Source organism: Panicum virgatum, chromosome 2K, assembly GCF_016808335.1.
Source record: "Panicum virgatum strain AP13 chromosome 2K, P.virgatum_v5, whole genome shotgun sequence".
Classification (NCBI taxonomy): domain Eukaryota; kingdom Viridiplantae; phylum Streptophyta; class Magnoliopsida; order Poales; family Poaceae; genus Panicum; species Panicum virgatum.
The window spans coordinates 20969994-20992714 of NC_053137.1; the positions used below are offsets into that span (position 1 = coordinate 20969994).

The 22721-nt window shown below is 45.8% G+C and overlaps 3 protein-coding genes across 7 annotated transcripts; 1 reads left to right on the forward strand and 2 right to left on the reverse strand.

Moving 5' to 3' along the window:
• Positions 1–5353: 5353 nt before the first annotated feature.
• Positions 5354–13316, reverse strand: LOC120671394 (DNA topoisomerase 2-like). Its single transcript, XM_039951703.1, has 10 exons — positions 13129–13316; positions 12807–12962; positions 7141–7274; positions 7013–7068; positions 6882–6928; positions 6488–6694; positions 6200–6389; positions 6067–6116; positions 5631–5989; positions 5354–5541 (listed from the first exon to the last, which is right to left on the reverse strand). The coding sequence occupies exons 2-9, from the start codon at positions 12900–12902 to the stop codon at positions 5711–5713; spliced, it is 1059 nt and encodes a 352-aa protein (XP_039807637.1). The 5' UTR covers positions 12903–12962; positions 13129–13316; the 3' UTR covers positions 5354–5541; positions 5631–5710.
• Positions 13317–13343: 27 nt separating this feature from the next.
• LOC120671405 (DNA topoisomerase 2-like) lies at positions 13344–17434 on the reverse strand. Its single transcript, XM_039951713.1, has 8 exons — positions 17296–17434; positions 16958–17097; positions 16287–16493; positions 16099–16212; positions 15919–16026; positions 15085–15276; positions 14501–14623; positions 13344–13478 (listed from the first exon to the last, which is right to left on the reverse strand). The coding sequence occupies exons 2-8, from the start codon at positions 17051–17053 to the stop codon at positions 13458–13460; spliced, it is 861 nt and encodes a 286-aa protein (XP_039807647.1). The 5' UTR covers positions 17054–17097; positions 17296–17434; the 3' UTR covers positions 13344–13457.
• Positions 17435–17729: 295 nt separating this feature from the next.
• Positions 17730–22642, forward strand: LOC120671361 (pentatricopeptide repeat-containing protein At4g39530-like). Of its 5 annotated transcripts, none has more exons than XM_039951658.1 (4): positions 17730–17878; positions 17964–18010; positions 18579–18718; positions 19421–22642. In XM_039951658.1, the coding sequence occupies exon 4, from the start codon at positions 19690–19692 to the stop codon at positions 22153–22155; it is 2466 nt and encodes an 821-aa protein (XP_039807592.1). In that variant the 5' UTR covers positions 17730–17878; positions 17964–18010; positions 18579–18718; positions 19421–19689; the 3' UTR covers positions 22156–22642. The 5 variants fall into 5 exon arrangements, with proteins under 5 accessions (XP_039807592.1, XP_039807594.1, XP_039807618.1 ...); XM_039951660.1 differs by having other exon boundaries at positions 18627–18718; XM_039951684.1 differs by having other exon boundaries at positions 18645–18778.
• Positions 22643–22721: the final 79 nt, after the last annotated feature.

Consider the following 22721-nt stretch of genomic DNA (forward strand, 5'->3'; position numbering starts at 1 on the left):
CGAGTTCATCGTCATGTTTGGCAATTTGCTTCAGCTGGTCCATCTCCTCTCTTCTCCACCACTAAAATTAAATATAAAAATACTAAGAAGAGGCTAAGGATAACACTTTTTTTCTTCATCTTTCGTCCGTCGTCAGTCCCTGCCCGTCGTGCATCGCCCCCTCGCGCGATCGGAGCCCTCCATCGCCTCCAATCCCGCGTCAAGTGATTTTAAAATATTTCCTTCTCTTTAGAAGAGTCTGAAAATATTTTATTTCTCCAAGTACAATATTTACTAGGCATATCTCTTCCGCCGTTGGAATCTGTAGCAATCTACTCCATCAAGAGTATGATATTGCAAAATCAATACTATAACGAACCAAAACAATTAAAATACTTTTTACCAAGATTAATAAGCCCATATCCCTCACGGCGTCCCCACCTGTCAGGCCTCCAACTTGGAGGATTCATGATAGACTTATAGAAATTAGAAGAAGCTAAATGAATCTGCCCCTAACAGGCAGTTGTTCTAAACCTACTAAGTTGTGAGAGAAGGAGATTGGCATGGAAAAGGTAAGATCTCAATCTAATTAATGTGCATTTGTTATTTATTTATACCATCATTCTTTCATCAATTTTAGTAGTAGGAATGATTAATTGTTGGAGAAGAGGTAAGTTTTGTGAGGGGGTGTCTTTTTTGGTGGTGAAATGGGCTGCAGCAAGGGCCTGTGGTGCAGTGCTGGAGATGAAATATCTTTTTTTTATACATTGAGAGGCGCCAAACAAACTGACCCATAAATGGGGCACAGCTAGAGTTGCTTGCTTCAGTGGACTTTAGATCATGTGAGAGCACAAGATCCAGAAATGATAATTTTGCACAAGAAAAGAAGATCCAGAAGTGATAGTATTGTCATATATGGTAATTCAATGGTCTGTGTGAGCTACGGAGCTTCTTGGTATTGATGTGTACGTTGCACCTGTTTGATGAAGTGCATGACCTAGCACCATGTCATACGTGGTAATTCAATTGATGAAATGGGGAATGCGCAAAGCCATTCATAACAAAGCCCGCAGAGCTACATGGGGCCAACAGCAGCATAGTAATTAGAGGGAAAGGGGTGGTTTCAGTGTACGACTATTGCGACACAGCATCAATTTGGCTGGCTTTCTAAGGTAAAGTATTTTTTTTTCAATAGTGTATCCCTTCCTTTTTCGTGGAAGATGAACTGTGTGATGTAGAGTGTGTTCGTCATGAGGCAAGTGTGATACATTTGCGGGCTTAGGTAGCGGAGAAAATTCCTTATTTAGCACTAGCAAAGTTACTTATTCCTTTATGGACCCTTTAAAACTAAATCTTCCATATTTGACACTAGGTCTGAAATTGATTTTCAGTTTGACACTATTGTCTATTTTCAGCCGTTGTTAAGATGCATGCGAAAAGACCATTTTGCCCCGTCCATGCCCATCATCGGTCAGTGTGGGCATAATTAACCGAACCAAAAACCGAACTGAAATAATGAAAACTGAAGCCAAAATAATAGAAACTGAAAAAATCAGTTCCCTATTCAGTTCCAAAAAACATGGAACCGAAATAACCGAAAAAAATTTGGTGCCTATTCTCGGTTAACCAAATTAATCGAAAGAACTGAATTACATGTATTTTCTAATAGTATACTTAGTTTATATGTGATGTGTCATATTTCTATTACTCTATCATTATTGTTCTCTTCTCAATTACTATTCTCTATAAAATAGAGGAAGTATTGTCTAAACTTGCTATAGAACATGTATGTTTTTCTTGTTATCTTACCTTCTCCTAAAGTTTCAGTTAATTCGGTTAGAACTGAAACCGAACCGAACCGAAATGCTCGGTTCCTAAATTTTCTTAGAACCGATCGGTTTCTATTTTTTAGGAACCGAATTTCTTCAAAAATCGAAAAATCAAACCAGAGAACTGAATGCCCACCCTGAATCAACGGCGCCAATGCATGCCAAGCAGCGTGTTGCCGTGCTGCCGCCCGTCGAGCATAGGTGCACGTCCTAGCCGTGTGTGGCCGCACCGCCGCCTGTTGAGCACAGGGCGCCGCGCCCCGGCGGCACGTGTCCATGCTGCCGCCCGATCACATGCGTGGGAGCGCCGCTACATGGCTGTGCCTGTCTGTCGCCGTTCGATGGTGCAGGGCCACACCTCGCCGCCAGCCATTCCGCATTAAAAAATGTTCCACATAAAAAATCGGCTAGGTATGATCTTGTTTTGAAAATTTTATGTAATGAATACAATTATGCAATCAAATTTTGATTTGGATATACAGTTTTGGAAAATAATACTATATAACACCTTGACTACTAGTCACACGTGTGACTCTCTGTAGCGCCCCGGCGGCACGTGTCCATGCTGCTGCCCGATCACATGCGTGGGAGCGCCGCTACATGGCTGTGCCTGTCTGTCGCCGTTCGATGGTGCAGGGCCACATCTCGCCGCCAGCCATTCCGCATTAAAAAATGTTCCACATAAAAAATCATCTAGGTATGATCTTGTTTTGAAAATTTTATCGCAAGGAATACAATTGTGCAATCAAATTTTGATTTGGATATACAGTTTTGGAAAATATTACTATATAACACCTTGACTACTAGTCACACGTGTGGCTCTCTGTAGCCCCCCCCCCCCACCCCACCCCACCCCACACCGGCCCGGCCCGGCCCCTGTGCCAGCTCCTCACCAACACGAATGGGAGGAAGGAGCGACTGGGGAACACACGGGTGAGACATACAGAACGGCTGCAAATCGTTCATTGCAGCCTTAAAAATGGTCTTTTCACCTTCAATTTAACACCGTGACTTGCATAGTGTTCCTTTGTTCTTGAGTATAGTTGGCGGTGAGATTTGACACTTAAGGACCACCAACAAGCACCCTACCTGTTCCATGAGCACTTTTTTTTAGAAAGTTCTGATTCGAACAGCATACTTCAAAAGCAAAATAGAACTTCAAGAGTGATTTCTGTTTTCAAAACTTCATAAGTAGTGTAGCACAAAACTACGTGTTACAGCAGTGCAGAAATAAACACATCCGCACAAGCGAGGCTTGGACAAACTGTTGTCAACACTAGATAAGCATGTCAACACTAGATAAATACAACAACATAGCCTTTTTTTCAAATAAATTGGGGTAGGCTAGAGATGAAACCCAAAAGAAATGAGTTCAAGGTTCAGGCACATTAATAGCTAGCCTCCAAGGGCTCCTATCCAAAACTATGTCTTTAGAGATATTCCAATCTTTAAGGTCTCTCTTAACCGACTCATCCCACGTCAGTTTAGATCTACCTCTACCCCTCTTTACATTATCGACCCGCTCAAGAACCCCATTACGCATCGGCGCCTCAGTAGGCCTTCGTTGGACATGTCCAAACTATCTCAGTCGATGCTGGGTAAGTTTCTCCTCAATTGGTGCCACCCCGACCCTATCCCGAATAACTTCGTTCCGGACTCTATCCCTCCTTGTGTGTCCGCAAAACCACCGCAACATCCGCATCTCTGCTACACTCAGTTGCTGGACATGTCGTCTTTTTGTAGGCCAACATTCAGCACCGTATAACATCGCCGGACGAATTGCTGTCCTATAGAATTTTCTTTTTAGCTTTTGTGGCATCCTCTTGTCACAAAAGATGCCAGAAGCTTGCCGCCATTTCAACCAGCCAGCTGAAATTCTATGCCTAACATCTTCATCAATGTCGCCATCCTTTTGTAACCCCGATCCTAAATACCGAAAAGTATCCTTCTGGACCACCACTTGCCCATCTAGACTAACGTCTCCCCCCTCATGCTTAGTCGCACTAAAATCGCACATCATGTACTCGGTCTTGGTCCTACTAAGTCTAAACCCTTTCGACTCTAACGTGCGTCTCCACAGCTCTAACTTCCTATTAACCATTGTCCTACTCTCGTCAACTAGCACCACATCATCAGCAAAGAGCATTCACCAAGGGATCTCACCTTGTATATCCCTTGTGACCTCATCCATCACTAAAGTAAATAAATAAGAGCTCAATGCTGACCCCTGGTGTAGGCCTATGTTAATAGGAAAGTCAGTGGTGTTGCCATCACATGTCCGGACAAACATCGTCGCATCCTTGTACATATCCTTAATAAGGGTAATGTACTTAGTTGGGACTTTGTGCTTCTCCAAAGCCCACCACATGACATTTCTCGGTACTTTGTCATATGCCTTCTCAAGGTCAATGAAGACCATGTGCAAGTCCTTCTTCTGCTCCCTATATCTCTCCATCAATTATCGTATTAAGAAAATCGCCTCCATGGTTGACCTTCCAGGCATGAACCCAAATTGGTTTTGGGTCACACTTGTCACTCTTCTTAGATGATGCTCGATAACCCTCTCCCAAAGCTTCATCGTATGGCTCATCAGCTTAATCCCACGGTAGTTATTACAACTTTGAACATCGCTCTTGTTTTTGAAGATATGTACTAATATAATTCTCCTCCATTCTTCCGGCATCTTGTTTGACCAAAAAATGAGATTAAAAAGCTTAGTTAACCATACTATTGCTCTATCTCATAGTCATCTCCACACCTCAATGGGGATACCATCAGGGCCCATCGCTTTACCTCCCTTCATCCTCTTCAAAGCCTCCCCGATCTCTACAAAACGTCTGTTGGTATCGTCAAAAGAGTCATCTAAATCAAGGGTAGGGTCCTCGCTCTCCGCATTAAACAACTTGTCGAAGTACTATCTCCATCTATCCATGATCTCCTCATCCTTCACTAGCAGTCGATCTGTCCCATCCTTAATGCATTTGATTTGGTTGATGTCCCTTGTCTTCCGCTCGCGGATCCTAGCCATCCTATAAATGTCCTTCTCCCCTTCTTTCGTGCCTAGCCGCTGATACAGGTCATCATACGCCTTACCCTTTGCTACACTCACAACTCGCTTTGCATCCATCTTTGCTAATTTATAGCTCTCGATGTTGGCTGCACTCTTGTCAAGGTGGAGGCGCTTGAAACACTCCTTCTTCTTAATAGCCCTTTGCACCTCGTCGTTCCACCACCAAGTATCTTTCCCCTCCTGTTTGCCTCCCCTACTCACGCCAAACACCTCTAAGGCCACCTTCCGAACACATGTTGCCATCTTTAGCCACATGTCATCTGCGTCTTCTCCTTCTTCCCAAGGCCCCTCACCTAGCATCCTTTCCTTAAACGCTTGTGCCGCTTCCCCTCTAAGCTTCCACCACTTTGTTCTCGCAATCTTGGCACGTTTATCCCGGTGGACACGTACCCGAAGACAAAAGTCCGCCACCACAACCTTGCGTTGAGGACAACACACTCCCCAGATACCACCTTACAATCTAAGCAATCACATCTATCCTCCCTACTACGTCAACACTAGATAAATAAGCATAGTAAGTTCAACTTCAACACAGTTTTGTTTTTTGAACAATTCCCCGCAGTTTGACAGCACAGATATGGCTTTCGCTTCTCGATGCTACCTGTCACAGGCCGAACCTGGTCCTTTTGTCACTAGCACTGCTTGCAGATGTCCGCTCAACTTCTGAAATAAACAAGAGAAGTGCAACCAAATTGTTGGTTTAGTGTGTTGGCAATATGGAAAAGACAAAGGGTAAGAAGTTGGGGACATACTTCGCTTTTGGGGTTCCATATCTGTTTCAGCTAACTTCTGCTGCAATTCTTCGAGGTCTTTAATCCAGAGGTCAGTATCTCTAGTCTTCTGCATTTCCTCCATTCGTTGATGCAGGCCTTCCCTTTCCGCCACGAGATTGGGTACACTCAAAATCAAGCTCATCACATGATAGATTAATGAGATGATCAAAGCCTGAATCCCCATCATTTGGAATAGCCTTGTAACCTTTTTCAGTGAACTTAGCAATGAGCTTCTTTCTGTTTATCTGCTTGATCTCACCTTTGTCCAGTGCTTCGAGATACATAATGGTATTATCAATTCTTGTCATATCATTACTCATCCTTTCCAGTAGCTTTGCCTACACATGAGCATTACAAATCTTGAGTCTATACAATATCAATAAACACAAACAAAACAAACAGAGAAATGAAGTACCTTTCTTGCAGCATAATAAGGAAGCCTCATGTCATAAAAGGCTGTCAGTGCTGCACGTGTAGCATCATGTTTTTATCATACGTCTCATTGTGAAATTCAGACCAACAATAAAGTACAGAAGAAAAAAACTTACTTTCTTCTGCGTTAAGAAATTGACGCAGCTGTTGCATCTCATCCAGTAAATTTAGAGTCTCTACAGGCATTCTGCTCACCAAATTAAAAGCTTCCAGCAGGCCTCTCTTTCTAGCAAACATCATGTTGCCTTTGTCCAAGGAAACCCTGAACCTCAAGTTATTCGCATCCTCATGCAGTTCTTGAAAACACTATATGATATATGCAACTAATTTCAGTAACATAATCATGAAAGATTCATACATAAGGCATTTTACGAAACAAAACTTGAAAAGCCTTTTATCAATACCTCAATAGTTGGATATTTCATTTTGGAATATTCAGATCTATTACTAGCATCAGGCAGTAGGGACTGGAGAAAGGTTTTGTACTCAACAATTGTTCTGCCTGGAGGTATTTCATTTATTTCAATTACTGTATCACTGATTTCTGTAGCACAACCATAAATGGTGCAATTTATTCCATGATCATTGTCAGTAGATTTTTCAACCCTTCCCTGATAATAAAAAAAAGGGACATCAAAATCAAACAAAAGTAAAAAGAGTAAGTGTCTAACACACATGCTTAGGAATTCAAATGGATGCAAATTGTAGCTTCGTTATGGTAATAGTAGTAGGACACTTGGCTTCGATGCAGAGAACAATAGAAAGTTTAAAGCAAGCCGTGAGGTTTCAGAAAGATACCTTAAAACCTCTGTAGCCTGGTTTCAATGATATACTGTTGCTATCTTCTGCAATAGTGGGGCCTCTCAATAGCTTGAATAGAGCATTAATAACATCATTCATGTGATAGTTTGGAATGTTAGATGCCCAACCTCTTGCTATTCCGGCAGTGCCATTCACCAATGACATTGGGACAACAGGAAGGTACCTATGGAAGTGGAGTTAGATACATTAACCACAAATCGACCACTTATTAATTATGAGTGCTGCAGGACAATACCACTTTGGTTGAACTAACATTCCATCTTCTTCCAAGTATTCAAGTAAATCTTTATCATCATCCCGAAAAATGAACTTGGTTATGTCATTCAATTCAACAAATAAATAATGTGCCCTGGAATGATCTTTAGCTCCCTGAAATGATACATTTTAGAAGAAAAAAAAAAGATAGTGGTTTTCAAACTAAAAAAACTGAAAGCGAGTATGGCCAGGAATATAATTGATTGATTAGGGTGCAAAGCACGGTACGAGTACATATAGACAAGGATGCCGCAGTAGATGGAAACAACCCTATCAGAGGGATCCTTGCCTATCCTAATCAATAGAGATATCCTGAGGGGGGGGCGCACCTAGACACAGTGGGCGCCCAGCCCCTAAAGGCCATTAGGCCGGCTAGCTAGGGCCCGTGGGCCAGCCTATACATAACATGCTAACACCCCCCGCAGTCTGATCATCGACACCGTGGATATTCAGACTGGACCTGAACTCCGAAAACACAAAAGATGGGAGCCCCTTGGTGAAGATGTCGGCGTACTGGGAGGCAGTCGGAACATGCATGACGCGGACTTCACCAATGGAAACACGCTCCCGCACGAAGTGGAGATCGATCTCAATGTGCTTGGTGCGTTGATGCTGGACGGGGTTGGAGCTCATGTAAACGGCGCCGATGTTGTCACAATAGACCAACGAGGCGCGCCGGAGTGGAGCATGAAGCTCGAGGAGCAGCTGTCGGAGCCATGTCGCCTCTGCAACACCATTGGCTACAACCCTGTATTCGGCCTCTGCACTGGACCGGGACACTATGTTCTGACGCTTCGACGACCAGGAAACAAGATTATCTCCAAGAAAGATAGCATAACCTGAGGTGGATTTGCGGGTGTCGGGGCAGCCAGCCCAATCAGCATCAGTGTACACAGTCAGCTCAGCCATGGCAGAAGGACGGATCAGAAGTCCCAGATGAAGAGTACCCCGGATGTAGCGAAGGATACGCTTCAGGGCGGCAAGATGAGGCTCCCGTGGATCATGCATATGTAGACACACCTGCTGCACCGCATATGCAATATCAAGCCTGGTGAAAGTCAGCCACTGAAGGGCGCCAGCCAGATTGCGAAAATCTGTGGCATTCGGAACAGGCGGACCATCAACTGAGAGCTTCGAGTTGGTGTCAATAGGAGTGGAGCAGGGCTTGCACTCGGCCATGCCTGCACGATCCAAGATCTCCAACATGTACTGCCGCTGAGTGAGGAGAAGACCAGAACCGTGGCGCTCCACACACATGCCCATAAAATGATGCAACTCACCAAGGTCCTTCATGGAGAACTCCAGCTGTAGCGCCTGAATGGTGCGACGGAGGAGTGCCGGGGAGGAAGCTGTGAGCACAATATCATCAACATAAAGCAGCAGGTAAATCATGTCGGTCCCGCGCCGGAAGATGAACAATGAGGTATCAGTCTTGGCCTCAACGAACCTGAGAGACAGCAAGTGGCGAACCGACTGTACCATGCACGAGGGGCTTGCTTCAAACCGTAAAGCGACTTGTTTAGACGGCAAACAAAGTCGGGGTGAACAGGATCCTCAAAACCAGAAGGCTGAGCACAGTAGACTGTCTCGGACAAAGTGCCATGGAGGAAGGCATTCTTCACGTCGAGCTGATGAATAGGCCAACCTCTGGAGAGAGCCAAAGAAAGCACTGTACGCACCGTAGCAGGCTTGACCACCGGACTGAAGGTCTCAACAAAATCCACATCAGGACGCTGAGTGGAACCCCGAAGAACCCATCGAGCCTTGTAGCGCTCGAGGCTGCCGTCAGACTGGAACTTATGCTTGTAGACCCACTTGCCAGAAACGATATTAGCCCGCGGCGGACGCGGAACTAAATCCCAGGTATGGTTCTGCAGAAGAGCGGCGTGTTCCTCCTCCATAGCAGCCCGCCAATTTGGGTCGGCAAGGGTGCTGCGGAAGGTCTTCGGGAGCGGGGACAGCGGCGCAGCATGGTATACTGCTGGAAGACGAATGCCGCGCTTAGCCCGCGTGGTCATGGGGTGCTGGTTCGTCACTGGAGGAACAGGCACCGCACCACGAGGCAGCGGGGCAGCGGTCGGCGGGGTAGAAGTCGGTGCGGCAGGTGGAGGCACACGCCGACGGGAGTAGACGTGTCGCAGCTCGCGCGTTGGTGGCACGGCGACGACAGGCGGCGAGGTGGCTGCAGGTGCCGCACCACCGGCCGGAGGGCTGCCGAGGACGAGGACGTCGGGGTGGCAGCCGCTGAATGCCGATCAGCCGGCAGGGGCTGGAAGCCCGGCGGGACGATCGGCGCCGTCCTGGGGAGGGCCGCACGTGGCAGCGGGCCGGCCGAGCTCAGAACCTGGCCGGCCACGCTTGGTGCGGGGTGGGCTGCCGCACGTGGCAGTCCAGGGAGAGGCGCCATGTCGCCAAGAGGTCCTGCACGAGACAAAACATGAGTCGGTCCAATAGGGGCCGGCTTAGTATTAATGAAATCATCCAGGAAGTCAAGGCTGGCGGAGCTAGTGGAGCGCGCAGCGAAAGGGAAAGCAGCCTCGTCGAAGACGACATGGCGCGAGATGAGCACCCGGTTGGAGTCGAGGTCAAGGCAGCGGTATCCCTTCTGATGAGCTGAGTAGCCAAGGAAGACGCAAAGGACAGAACGTGGAGCCAGCTTGTGTGCAGTAGTGGCTGAAAGGTTAGGGTAACATTTGCAACCGAAAACGCGAAGGTGATCATAGGACGGGAGTGACCCATGAAGGGCAAAGTGCGGCGTGGCAAATTGCAGCGTTTTGGTAGGCAAAATGTTAAGGAGGTATGTGGCGGTGGCGAGTGCTTCAGCCCAGTATGAAGCAGGCATGCTCGCTTGGAACAGTAGAGAGCGAACGACATTATTAATTGAACGAATAATGCGCTCAGCTTTACCGTTCTGGGAGGAAGTGTATGGGCACGACATACGAAGATGAACCCCACGAGCAAGGAGGAACGTGCGGGCACTGGAGTTGTCGAACTCGCGGCCGTTGTCGCACTGGACCGTCTTGATAGTGGCGCCATACTGGGTGGTCACATGAGCAAAGAAGTTAGCGAGCGTGGAAAATGTGTCAGACTTAAGCCGCAATGGGAACGTCCATAAGTGGTGCGAGAAATCATCCAAAATGACCAAATAATGTTTATGACCCGAGACACTAACCACATGAGATGTCCAAAGATCACAATGTATAGGATCAAATTTATTGGACGCACGAGAGGAGGATGTAGGGAAAGGAAGCCTGATGTGGCGACCTAACTGGCACGCATTACACAAAGAGCTGCTACTGTTTTTATTACATGACGGTATGGCGGGAGCAAGCTTGGCGAGAGCCTCATGACCGGGATGTCCTAGGCGGCGATGCCAAAGAGTAGCATCAACACCGGTGACAAGGGAGGTGGCGGTGGGCAGCTGCAGCGGGTAGAGGGGACCGGAGCTATTGCACCTGGCGATCACTCTCCTGGACTGAAGATCCTTCACAGAACAACCAGCGGGATCAAACTCAATGGAACAATTGTTGTCAGAAGTAAACTGGCGTACAGAAATGAGATTCTTAATAAGGTTTGGTGAAACAAGAACATTATTAAGAGAAAAAGGGCCTGGAACGCGTGCTGTGCCAGTGGCGGTAACTGGTAGAAGAGAACCATTACCAACAACAATTGATGAAGGAGAGGGATACCGCGGGGAAGATGCAAAGATAAGGGTGGAAGGATCGGAGGTCATGTGGGAGGAGGCACCTGAGTCGAAATACCATTCGTTTTGTGCCGGAGGGTTGAGCGACACGGTGCTGAAGGTGGACGCCAGGGATTGCTGATCCCATGAAGGAAGGCCCGTGGCCGGGTTGAGATGGCCCGGCGCGGCCCACATAGCCGCCTAAGGCAGCGGGGCTTGCGGCGCCTGCTACTGTGCCGCCTGGAGCTGGGCGTGCTGGTACGCCTAGGCCTGGAGAAGAGCCTGCGCCTGCAGCTGGGCGTGCTGGGCTAGCAGAGCTTGCTGCGGCTGCGGGTCTGGTCGAGGCGTGAACCCCTGCTGACTGGGCCACATCTGGATGGACCCGGTCCAGGGGTTCAGCAGAGAGGGCCACGGCTCAAGGGGGGACGGGGTCCCAGAGGACGCAGGGGTCCCTTTGCTGCCGCCACCGCCGCTGGAAGAAGCAGAGGAGCCGCCACCGCTGCTGCCGCCGGCGCCCTTGTCCCGCTTGCCGTGCCGAGGCTTGGAGGAGCCGCCAGAGCCCCCAGATCCGCCACCTCGAGAGCGATTGCTCGATTTGGGCAGTTGTGGAGGTGGCGCAGGAGGGCGGGAGCCCGTCGGAGCCGTGGCGACGAGGGCTGTGGAGGGTGCGGAGGAGCGGGTGCCGGCGGTGAGCTCCTCCAAGAGGAGGTCGTTCCGGACCTCCAGGAAGGAGGGGAACGGCCGGCCGCGACGGAGGTGCATCCCGATGGCGGCGTAGCGCTCGTTGAGGCCGCGCAGCACGTTGAGCACCAGCGTGCGGTCGGAGACGTGCTCGCCCAGCTCGTGAAGTTCGGTCACCATCTTCTTGAACTTGCAGTAATCTGTAATGGAAAGATCACCTTGAACGAAATTCCGGAACTCGGCGTCAAGGATGAGAGCGCGCGTCTCGCAATTCCCAAGGAACTGGGTCTCGACGGCGAGCCATGCCGAGCGCGCAGTGGAGTTGCTCTCGAGGACGGCGTCGGCGAGGTCGTGGGAGATCGTGCCAGCGATCCAAGACCGGACCACGCAGTCCATGCGCGCCCAGTCAGGATTCCTGGGGGAGGCGACGTCGGAGAAGATGTGGTCCTGGAGAGAGTACTTGCCGACGGTGAGCACGAACTGTTCGCGCCACCGCGCGAAACTGCCGGAGTTAACGTCAAGGATGACATGGACGATGCTCCGGATGTTGACGGCGACGGCCTAGGCGTGGAGGTTGAGGAGAGCCGCGGCTTCATGGAGAAGCAAGGCATTGTCGAGGGCGGCGCGGTTGGGATCGGAGACGTGCGTGTCGACGTCGCTGCCGTCAAGAGCGGCGTCGAGGGCATCGTCGGGATCGGAAACGGCGGCCGCGGCCTTCTGACGGGCGGCGGCGGCACCGGAGTGGGCGGCGCGCGCGCGATTAGCGGCGTCGTCGCGCTCCTTCCCAGCGGCGGCCGCCTCCTTCTCCGCGACCTCGGCTTCCAGAAAGGTGGCGTCGCGCGCGGCCTGGGCTTGGCAAGAGCGTTCTTCACGCTCAGCGTTGGCGGCGGCGGCTGCGGCGTCGACGTCGACGGCATCCTTGCCGGCGGCGGCGGGATCGGGAAGGACAGTCCCTGCCATAGCTAGCTAGGGCAGCGGAAGATGAATCGGGGGTGGCAAAACCCGGACTCGTGATACCATGAAAGTGAGTATGGCCAGGAATATAATTGATTGATTAGGGTGCAAAGCACGGTACGAGTACATATAGGCAAGGATGCCGCAGTAGATGGAAACAACCCTATCAGAGGGATCCTTGCCTATCCTAATCAACAGAGATATCCTGAGGGGGGGCGCACCTAGACACAGTGGGCGCCCAGCCCCTAAAGGCCATTAGGCCGGCTAGCTAGGGCCCGTGGGCCAGCCTATACATAACATGCTAACAAAAAAAATATCATATTCTATACCTCATATCGTGAACCAAACTGGCCTCTGGGCTTAAGCAAATTCACATTATTGCTTCCAACAAAAGTCTGAGCCATACCAATAATCGTGCCTTCCATACTAGATCTACCATGCCTATACACAGTTTTGCTGACAACATCACCTGCAAACTCATCAACCTATAATGTGTAGCAAAAGGCCAGGATCAGATATCTGATGAGGTACTATCAAGTAGTAAGTAATGAAGTAAAACATATTGTGATGCACCAATGTAACTTCTAACAATAAATTTAGATTATCTGGCATGTCATCTGCTCTGACTAAGCTGAGAAGACAGCACAATACCTCATGGATTGTGTTTTCTCCTGCCAGATTTAGTTCCTCATCCTTGATTGTGTGGGTTTTGCAGAGTTTGTGCTTCAATCGTCAGAGGACATATTCTGTGAATGTTGATAGGTCAAGTGCCCAAGAATACGCAACTATTGTCTCGTCAAGTTCTTTTCCTCCTGCCTAGCACCAGAGTGACGCCTCACCCCAAAAACGCAAACCACCCGCTGAACATCAGGCGTGGTTCCATTGTGACAGAATATGTCATCTGAATGTGATGCGAGTGGAACAGGCATTAGGATTCTTTTATCTCATGAAAGTTACTCATTGCTTTCTTTAATGAGAAGCTAATTGAAGCAAGGACAGCACTGCACATGGAAGTAGTTAACATATTAAAATACATGGCCGGTCCTCGAACTTGTCTCAAAGTGTCATCTAGGCCCCTAAACTCTCAAAATGCATTTTTAGATCCCTAAACTTGTCTGGAGGTGTCATTCGAGTCCCTAAACTCTCAAGATGCATCTTCAGGTCCCCAAACTTGTCTTGATATATCATTTCGGTCCCTAAACTCTCAAGATGAACTTTCAAATCCCTAAAAATTACCATTAATTAATTGTATTCAAAATGGATTGTTTATTAAGCTATTTTTTCAGCCAATTCATTTATAGTCTTACCACTAAGACCATTTTAATTCTGAATTAGCTGCTTATTAATCATACATCGTGGGTTAATCTAGATCAATTGATATCAACGATGTATATTATAGTTTTCCTGTTTAACATGGAGATATCAATGCTAATTCTGAATATTTTCTACTAACTATTTTATATTTTGCATGCGTTTTGTATAAGTTTATTAAGATAATTTGTTCTCATTCTCAATAAAAATTAAAATATCAATTTTTTATTAAATTTAAAGTAGCAAAAGGGCTTTTCATTAACTCAAAGTAGAAAAAAAACATTTATATTAAATTATAAATAGCATCTTGAGAGTTTAGAGACCTGCATGACACCGCGAGACAAGTTTATGGACCTAAAAATGTATTTTCAGATATTAGGGACCAATGTGACACCTTGGAACAAGTTTAGGGATCTGAAAATGCATTTTGAGAGTTTAGGAACCTAGATGACATCTTAAGACAAGTTCGAGGACCGCCCATGTATTTTACTCTTAACAGATTCTTGGGCAACTTAATTCACTGCATGTCAAAACAGGAATGGCCGAATGGGCAATGGGCTTTAGCTCTATATCTTGCTGAATTTGCTTTAAAAAATTAAGCATAGACCTACAGGCCAAATTCCTTTATCCACAGTTTGCACCAAAATTCCAATGCATATAGTTGATGTACAATGAAATTAACATCATGGGAGCATTCAAGTTCAGAACTCACCTGTTTCTTTTCCTTGAGGTCTTCCATAGCAGCAAACAACACCTTTCGTTGTGTGGTCTTTAGACCATCCATCATTGATGGCACTGAGCCCAATAAGTCCTTGATTACAAATCGCGAGAACTCCTTAATCCTTATACAAGAAACAATGATATTTAATAAATTTTTCAGTGGGATCAACCTAGCCTGCCCCAACTTGCTTGGGAAAAAAGGCTATGTTGTTGTTGTTGATCAACCTCCACGATCTGTGAAAAGGTTTGCAATCGTTAAATCTACAATTCAGCCAGCAGCATACATACAAAAATGACGTTGAGAAAAATAACCTTGTTAGCATTAAACTTATTACTAGGTTCATGACTATTAGTGCTAGCTGGATTTATACTTGTAATTAAGGAAAATAACAGACAGATCATAGGAGGCACTGATTGCATTAATTAGAGGACACTATGGGCAGTCTACAGCCCTGTATCAGCTAAATATAAATGAGAACACTATGAGGGCTAGTGTAGCCTCATTGACTAAAAACTAAAAACTTATTGCTAGTGTGTTTGTGATAAACTCTCAAGAGAGAGGGGTTTCCAACAAACCTCATTTTCAATCTGCGACTGCAAGCTCATAGTCCTCATGATCCAAATCTTTCTGGCATTCCATTTATCTTTCACAAAACATACTTCAAGGGCCCTGGAGTCTATCTCGCCACTCCATTTGAAATATCTTCTATGGTCATCTATGTTTGCAAAATAATCTTTGGCCTCTTCTGCCATCAAAGATCCCAGGCCCTGTAGAAACCAAAAGGAACAGTTTATTTCTTTCTGAGTTAATTTTCAATTTAAATTGAAATAACTAAGAAGGATTCTAAATGTAAAAAAAATATTTCTCCTATAATTATAAATTTCTTTTAAGTGAGTTTGGGAGAACAAAGCATTTATAAACAATTTGTCATAATAAACAGATATGGAAATAATAAAGTATGATTTGGAGAGATTGAGGTGGGGACACCAAATCAGTTGTTGATAGAAAGATATTACCAACTGGAACTATTAGATTGTAGATATTCTTTTTGGTATTATGGATTAAGATTCAGATAGTTAATTAAGGTAATATTAGACAAACTAAACTGGCTGAATGTGTTCTCAAAGAAATTAAAAAACTTATCTCAAAAAATGGAGAAGATAAATACATGTTGCATATGTCACTCCACAGGAAGTGACCCATCCCTAGAAGTTTGTTGTTTGGTTTTCTAAAACTTGATCATTACCTTCAACAAAAGTTTATAGCATGTGTCTGTTTTCCTGTAACTCTTATTTAAAAGAACAAATACCAAATGCAAACTAATCTTCTTACAGAAATCAAATAATATACTATACTTAATAATAGTTATGTCGCTCTGAAAACAAAATGAAGGATAGATAAAGGGAAACCTTAATGTGCGTAATGTTCCAAGAATCGATGTCTCTTTTAACATCAGATCTATTGAAACTTTCCATCGTGTAGAATATTTCTTCGGCACCACCATCTTTAGCTTCTGCCTGAATTAAAAAAATAAATGTTATAAATTAAATATAGACAAATGAAAAAAAATCTGAATCAGCAATTGTTGCCTTTACTAATAGTGTGGTAAAATCAGATAAAAATCGATCTATTTTCAGTAGCGAAGGCCAATATTTGCCAAATATATTAAGTAGGAGTCCTTTAGTATGAATTCCATCAGCATCCTATTTAAAAAGAACATGTCAATCAATAAAAGTCCTACAAATGAAGCTAAGCTGACTTTTAGAACATATCTAACCTGATCCATCATAAACATCACATGGCCATATCTTAATTTATAGGCAGTTTTATAACAAGCCTCAAAATCAAGCCCCAGTGCATTCATTATGTTTTGAATGATTGGGCTCACTGAATCTTTGACATCTGAGTCGCGAACATTTTCCACCTTGCCCATAAGAGATAGTACACCATAATGTTCACGACCAAGAACGTCCATGCCAGACATCTTGAAAAAAAAATATTATCATTAAAAGAAAATGGTGACATCGTATGGCAAATTCATAAACTATCAACATGACAAGTAAATTTGAATTTAGCTACCAAGAATAAAAGTTAATTTGATTTTACCTCTACTACATACATCATGATGTGATTTGCATATGTCATTATATTGCTACAAGATCCTTGACTGTCGTAGACGTTGTCTTAGGTTAGGTGTTATCAGTAAAATTTAGTTGTCACTTTGGCTGTCATCTAGTCTAGTTGACTAATAGGGAGTCCCTGAGCTTTTGATTAAACTCTTTCTAGATAAGGCTGCCCTTAGGGCGTTAATTACTAGCACGTCGAAGCCATTCCTTCAACATTTGTGCTACATCTACCTACCAGCACCTTAGAATTGTTTTTCCAATATAGTGCGCTGCATCTAGAAAATAAGGGCCATGATGATAGATTGAAGTTTGAAATACTCACAACAAATGATTTGGCTGAATCTCCCTGAGCCAAAATCAGTGTGCATTTCATTGAATTCTTTCCTCCGGCTTCAATGGCATCATCAAGAGCTTCCATTTTTTCACACTTTTTCCTAGCTATATTAGAGATATTATCAACACCTACAGCAATACAAAAATGAAATTATGAACTTGTTAACTAAGATCAGTCATAAATGAATATAAAATTCTGCACCCCGCGAGGGAAAGGAAAAAAGAGTCTTACTCCTCATCAAACGTCTGATTTATATAGTTATTCACCAAATCCTGTATTAGAAAATGAATTGGGATTGAGATTTGGGATTAGGGTTTGGGGCTTACCTGTAGCCTTCGGGCCTAGAGGGAGCTCCGGGAGGCTCGCCGGTCCGCGGTGGAGGTGTAAGAGACGGCGGCAGAGCGGAGGTGGCGCCCTCGCCGCCGGAGCCGGGCGGTGGGAGATCTCCGGTGGGCGGTGGAGGCGGCGGGGGCGTCTGGGGCGGCGTAGGATGGCGTCGGCGTCGGCGGCGAGGGCCGCCAGTGCCGGAGGTAAGGCGGGGGCGTCGACTTCGCGGCGTCGGGCGGCGGCGCGGAGGCCGGAGAGAGAGAGAGAGAGAGAGAGAGAGAGAGAGAGAGAGAGACGGATCACGGGATCGATCGGTTCCTCTATTTTCTCCAAAAACCAAAACGCCGCTACCGGGGGGTGGGGGAAGCAGTCCGCTCCGCGTCCGCATCGGATTCATCCGCCCGCGCTCTGCTCTGCCCCGACCCATATCCGTCCGCGCCGCCGCCGACTGCGCCCGCCGCCCGACGACCTGCTCCCGTGCCCGCGCGCCGGTGCCTGTACCTCCTCCCTTCCCGGCTGCATCTCGGCCAGCGCTCAGACCTCCTCCCCTTCCTCCTACTGCGACACCATCGCCGGCAACCTGTTTGACCAAATCCCATGCCTTCCCTGTTTCATTCAGTTGGTCTCTCTGGGTTAATAATATTCATGCTTTTCACTTCATTCGCAGATTCGGATGTTCAGAACTGGAGGAATCCCAGCACTACCGTCTAAATGGTTAGGCCTATCACAAATTGAGGCACGCGTTTAAACAATGCTAGCCTGAAATAGCCTGTCGAAACAATGCTTGCGCTGTCTGTGTTGTTTGGCTGGTGGTTATGATTTTGGCGTCGCAGCAAAGTCTAGTCAGTCATACACTGCTTTGTTCATGAGAAAAATTGGTAGAATTTGGCACATCTATGCTGTTCGACATTATATCATAGGCACTATGACAGTGGCTGTGTATCAAAGATCTCTTCAAGTAAACCACTTTACGACAAAATCATAATGAATTAGTGTACTCTTTGTTTTTATGGAACATCATAAGGATCTTCTTGCAGTGCTAGTTGTCAGTTACTCTTTGTTTTTGTGGCTGTGTATCATACTCTTTGTGTTCCTGTCTTCCCCAATTCCCATATGTAGCTCGGTCATGCTTTGCGAAGTAGATTTTACTGTTGTACAAGTACAGTATATGCTATGATGTCGACATTAGTAGTTGGCATGTGGAGTTATGTGCGAATTAATCTTACTGCAGAAAAAAAAGAAATAAGCACAGTGCTCTGTTTCCTAATTTACATGTGTGCAGTTCCATAAACTGAAGATTAGCAGTTGACCCTTTTTTTTATCAATGAAGCTGGACCAGCTTGTGCAGGGTGAATGCAGTGCAGAGGAGTCTGCAGGTCGAGAGGCATCGTTTCAATAGCTGCAGGGTGACTCTATTGTGAGGTTTGCAAACAGTAGCTCAGCTTAGTTCTGAATTGTGTGGAGTGTCTCCATCATTGCTAAGTAATCTAATCTTTGACTCCATATTTTATTCCTTGCCTGCTTGTTTTAGCTATTTGGTTCGTCATGTGAAGTAGTCAGTAGTTTAATTCTTCAAGCTAGCTGCTTTTGGTTCCCAACAGTGAAAACCTTCTTGACCTGTATGCTGCTCAATTTATTTCCTTTTGTCCTAGTCTGGTCTGCTTGTTCAGTTTTAACTAGTGCTAAATATTGGTTCTTTAGCTTGACTTGTTTTCAGCCAGTAGCTCTTCGAATTTGTTAACTTAACTCTCTAAATTCTGTATACACTTTATTCAGATTTAGTTTAGTAACAAGTAATTCCAATATGACATCATGGGGACTCCACACATATTTGATTTGGCATTTTGGCATCTCAGCATTCCTCAATTTTTAGATGCCTCAGAAATATTCCTACATTCCTTTTTTTTCTGAGAGATCAGGCTAGCAGTTCATAATCACAGTCTGGATGAATGAATGAATGAACAAATCTGAGGATGTGTTTGTATTTTGCATCATGAATCGATCAAATATGATGAAGTGTTGTAGCAATTAATTCATCAGTAGCAAGCATATTGGTTGGGTCTTGTTCTCAATTTTATAGAAAATCAAATATGATGGTTCTTATATTGCATTTCTTTGATGCAGGGTACACATGCTAAACTAGGACTTAAATAAGGATGGTTTGCTGTTTCCCTACTTCAAGGTACTTTGTTGCCATGTTGAAGGATAGTGGAAATAAGGCATCTAAAATTTCTCATATTCATCTGAAATAATAACTTTGGATTAATGTAGAGTATAGTGATCTCAAATAACTTCTGTACATATATGTTACCAGTGCCTCGCCGGCCGGTTGGCTCACCGCCGGCCGGCTCGCCCCTCCGCCACCAAACTAGTGGAGCAGGATATGCTTGAGTATGAATCTTGTGGGGCCACTGTGTCGCGCTCCCTCAGTCTCTTACTCCTGCCAAGCTCGCAGCCTCGCCCAAACCCTGCTCTCCTGCCTCGCCGGCGACCACCTCCGCCGCCTCCTCCCGGCTGCCCATGCCCGCGCCGTTGTCTCAGAAGGTCTCGGTGACCTGTTCCTCGCCAACCTTCTCCTCTGTGGTTACTCCAAGCTCGGTCTTCTCCTCGACGCCCGCCTCCTGTTCGACGGAATGCTGCACCGGAACCTCGTATCCTGGTCATCAGCCATCTCCATGTATGCGCAGCACGGCGGCGACGATCAAGCTCTTTTCCTCTTTTCAGCGTTCAGGAAATCATCTGACGAGGTGCCCAACGAGTTCTTGCTTGCCAGTGTCCTGCGGGCCTGCACGCAGTCCAGGGCTGTTCCTTTCGGCGAGCAAGTGCATGGCACTGCCCTCAAGCTTGGCCTGGATGTCAATCTCTACGTTGGCACAGCGTTGACCAACCTGTATGCAAAGGTTGCCTTCATGGATGCGGCGATGCGGGTGTTCCATGCCCTCCCCGCAAAGAACCCTGTCACTTGGACAGCAGTCATTACTGGTTACTCTCAGATTGGACAGGGCGGACGTGCCCTGGACTTGTTTCAAAAGATGGGGGTTCAAGGTGTCCGTCCTGACAGGTTTGTGCTAGCAAGTGCTGTCAGTGCCTGCTCCGCGCTTGCCTTCATACAAGGAGGCAGGCAAATACATGGTTATGCTTATCGAAGTGCAGCAGGAATGGATGCTTCAGTGATCAATGCACTGATGGATCTTTATTGCAAGTGCTCCAGACCGTTAGTGGCTCGGAAGCTGTTTGATCACACAAAGAACCATAATCTTGTGTCTTGGACAACAATGATCGCTGGTTATATGCAGAATTCACTTGATGCTGAAGCCATTGACATGTTCTGGCGGATGTGTCGAGCTGGATGGCAGCCAGATGTCTTTGCTTGCACAAGTATCTTGAATTCGTGTGGTTCGTTGGAAGCTATATGGCAAGGAAGGCAGATACATGCACATGCCATAAAGGCTAACCTGGAGACTGACGAGTATGTCAAGAATGCTCTCATTGACATGTATGCTAAGTGTAATCATCTAACTGCTGCGAGAGCGGTATTTGATGCCTTGGTGCATGACGATGCAGTTTCTTACAATGCGATGATTGAAGGATATGCAAGGCAAGGTGATCTTACAGAAGCGCTTCATATATTCCATAAAATGAGATATTGCTCCCTAAGGCCAAATCTATTGACCTTTGTTTCGCTCCTTGGGCTGTCATCATTTCAGTCAGCTAGTGAATTGAGCAAACAGATTCACGGTCTCATCATCAGATCAGGAATTTCAGTAGACCTGTACGTGGGGAGTGCCCTAATTGATGCCTATTCGAAATGTTCCCTCGTGGATGATGCCAAGGCTGTGTTTCTTATGATGCAAAACAGGGACGTGGCCATATGGAATGCCATGATTTTTGGCCACAGCCAGAATGAGCAAGGCGAAGAGGCAGTAAAACTCTTCAACCAGCTTCGTATCTCTGGGGTAACACCTAATGAGTTCACATTTGTAGCACTAGTAACTGTGGCTAGCAACTTGGCAACCATGTTCCATGGGCAGCAGTTTCATGCCCAGATCATTAAAGCAGGTGCTGACATTGATCCTCATGTTTCAAATGCTCTTATAGACATGTATGCAAAATGTGGCTTTATTAAAGAAGGATGGTTGTTGTTTGAGTCAACATGTGGGAAGGATGTCATTTGTTGGAACTCAACGATTTCGACATATGCACAGCATGGTCATGCTGAAGAAGCACTTAGAGTTTTCCAGCTGATGAGAGAGGCCAGATTAGAACCAAACTATGTCACTTTTGTTGGTGTCCTAACAGCATGTGCTCATGCAGGTCTTGTGGATGAAGGTTTACACCATTTTAACTCTATGAAAACAAAATATGGTATTGAACCAGGTACTGAGCATTATGCTTCTGTTGTCAATCTTCTCGGCCGTTCAGGAAAATTGCATTATGCTAAGGAGTTTATTGAAAGGATGCCAATCAAACCAGAGGCAGCTGTTTGGAGGAGCTTGCTGAGTGCATGTCGTCTCTTCGGTAACATTGAAATTGGGAGGTATGCTGCTGAAATGGCACTCTTAGTAGATCCATCAGACAGTGGCCCTTATGTACTACTGTCAAATATTTATGCCTCCAAAGGGCTATGGGCTGATGTGCAGAAGCTAAGACTGGGGATGGATTATGCTGGGACGGTGAAGGAACCAGGTTATAGTTGGGTTGAGGTGATGAAGGAGGTTCATACTTTCATCGCAAGAGGGACAGAACACCCACAGGCAGAATCCATATATGCAGTACTGGATGAGCTGACGAGTCTACTGAGAGATTTTGGCTATCTCCCTGATACATCTGAACTTCCATTACTTGGTGATTATGGTTAGTGCTTTCTCAGTGGTCACCAGTTACTTTCATAAGATGGACCACTCTAATTCAGTATCTACACCCTGATTATGGTTAGTGCTGCTCCCTGATTATGGTTGAGGTGATTCTGGTATGATGAGGCAGTCATGTAGTGGCTTTATAATGCTACTGTGATTTACAACTATCCATTCCAAAACAATTTCTGACTGGTCACTACTTATTGAGCAAGACTAGCATTGGGACAGAAGAGAGAACAATCCGATCATATATGTTTACTGTCAATTCAGATCTTTGAGATTTGTAACTGCATAAAAAAAATTTGGCTGTGAAGTTTCACTGACGCACATACACAGATAGTGGAGTCAAGTGCTTAGGTAACAGCATCAGATTTTCGTTTAGTGAAAAGTTAATAATGTTAAACTGATTCATTGACCTATAAGAAGCTCTTGTTTACAGCTATTTCATCGGCCAGTAACCGAAATAAACATATGTGGTGTATTTTCCTTACTAACTGATTCCCAGAGAAAAAACCTTAGAGAACTTATTCTTAATTTTTAGCTATTAGAAAGTTTTTCCCTTGGTTGCT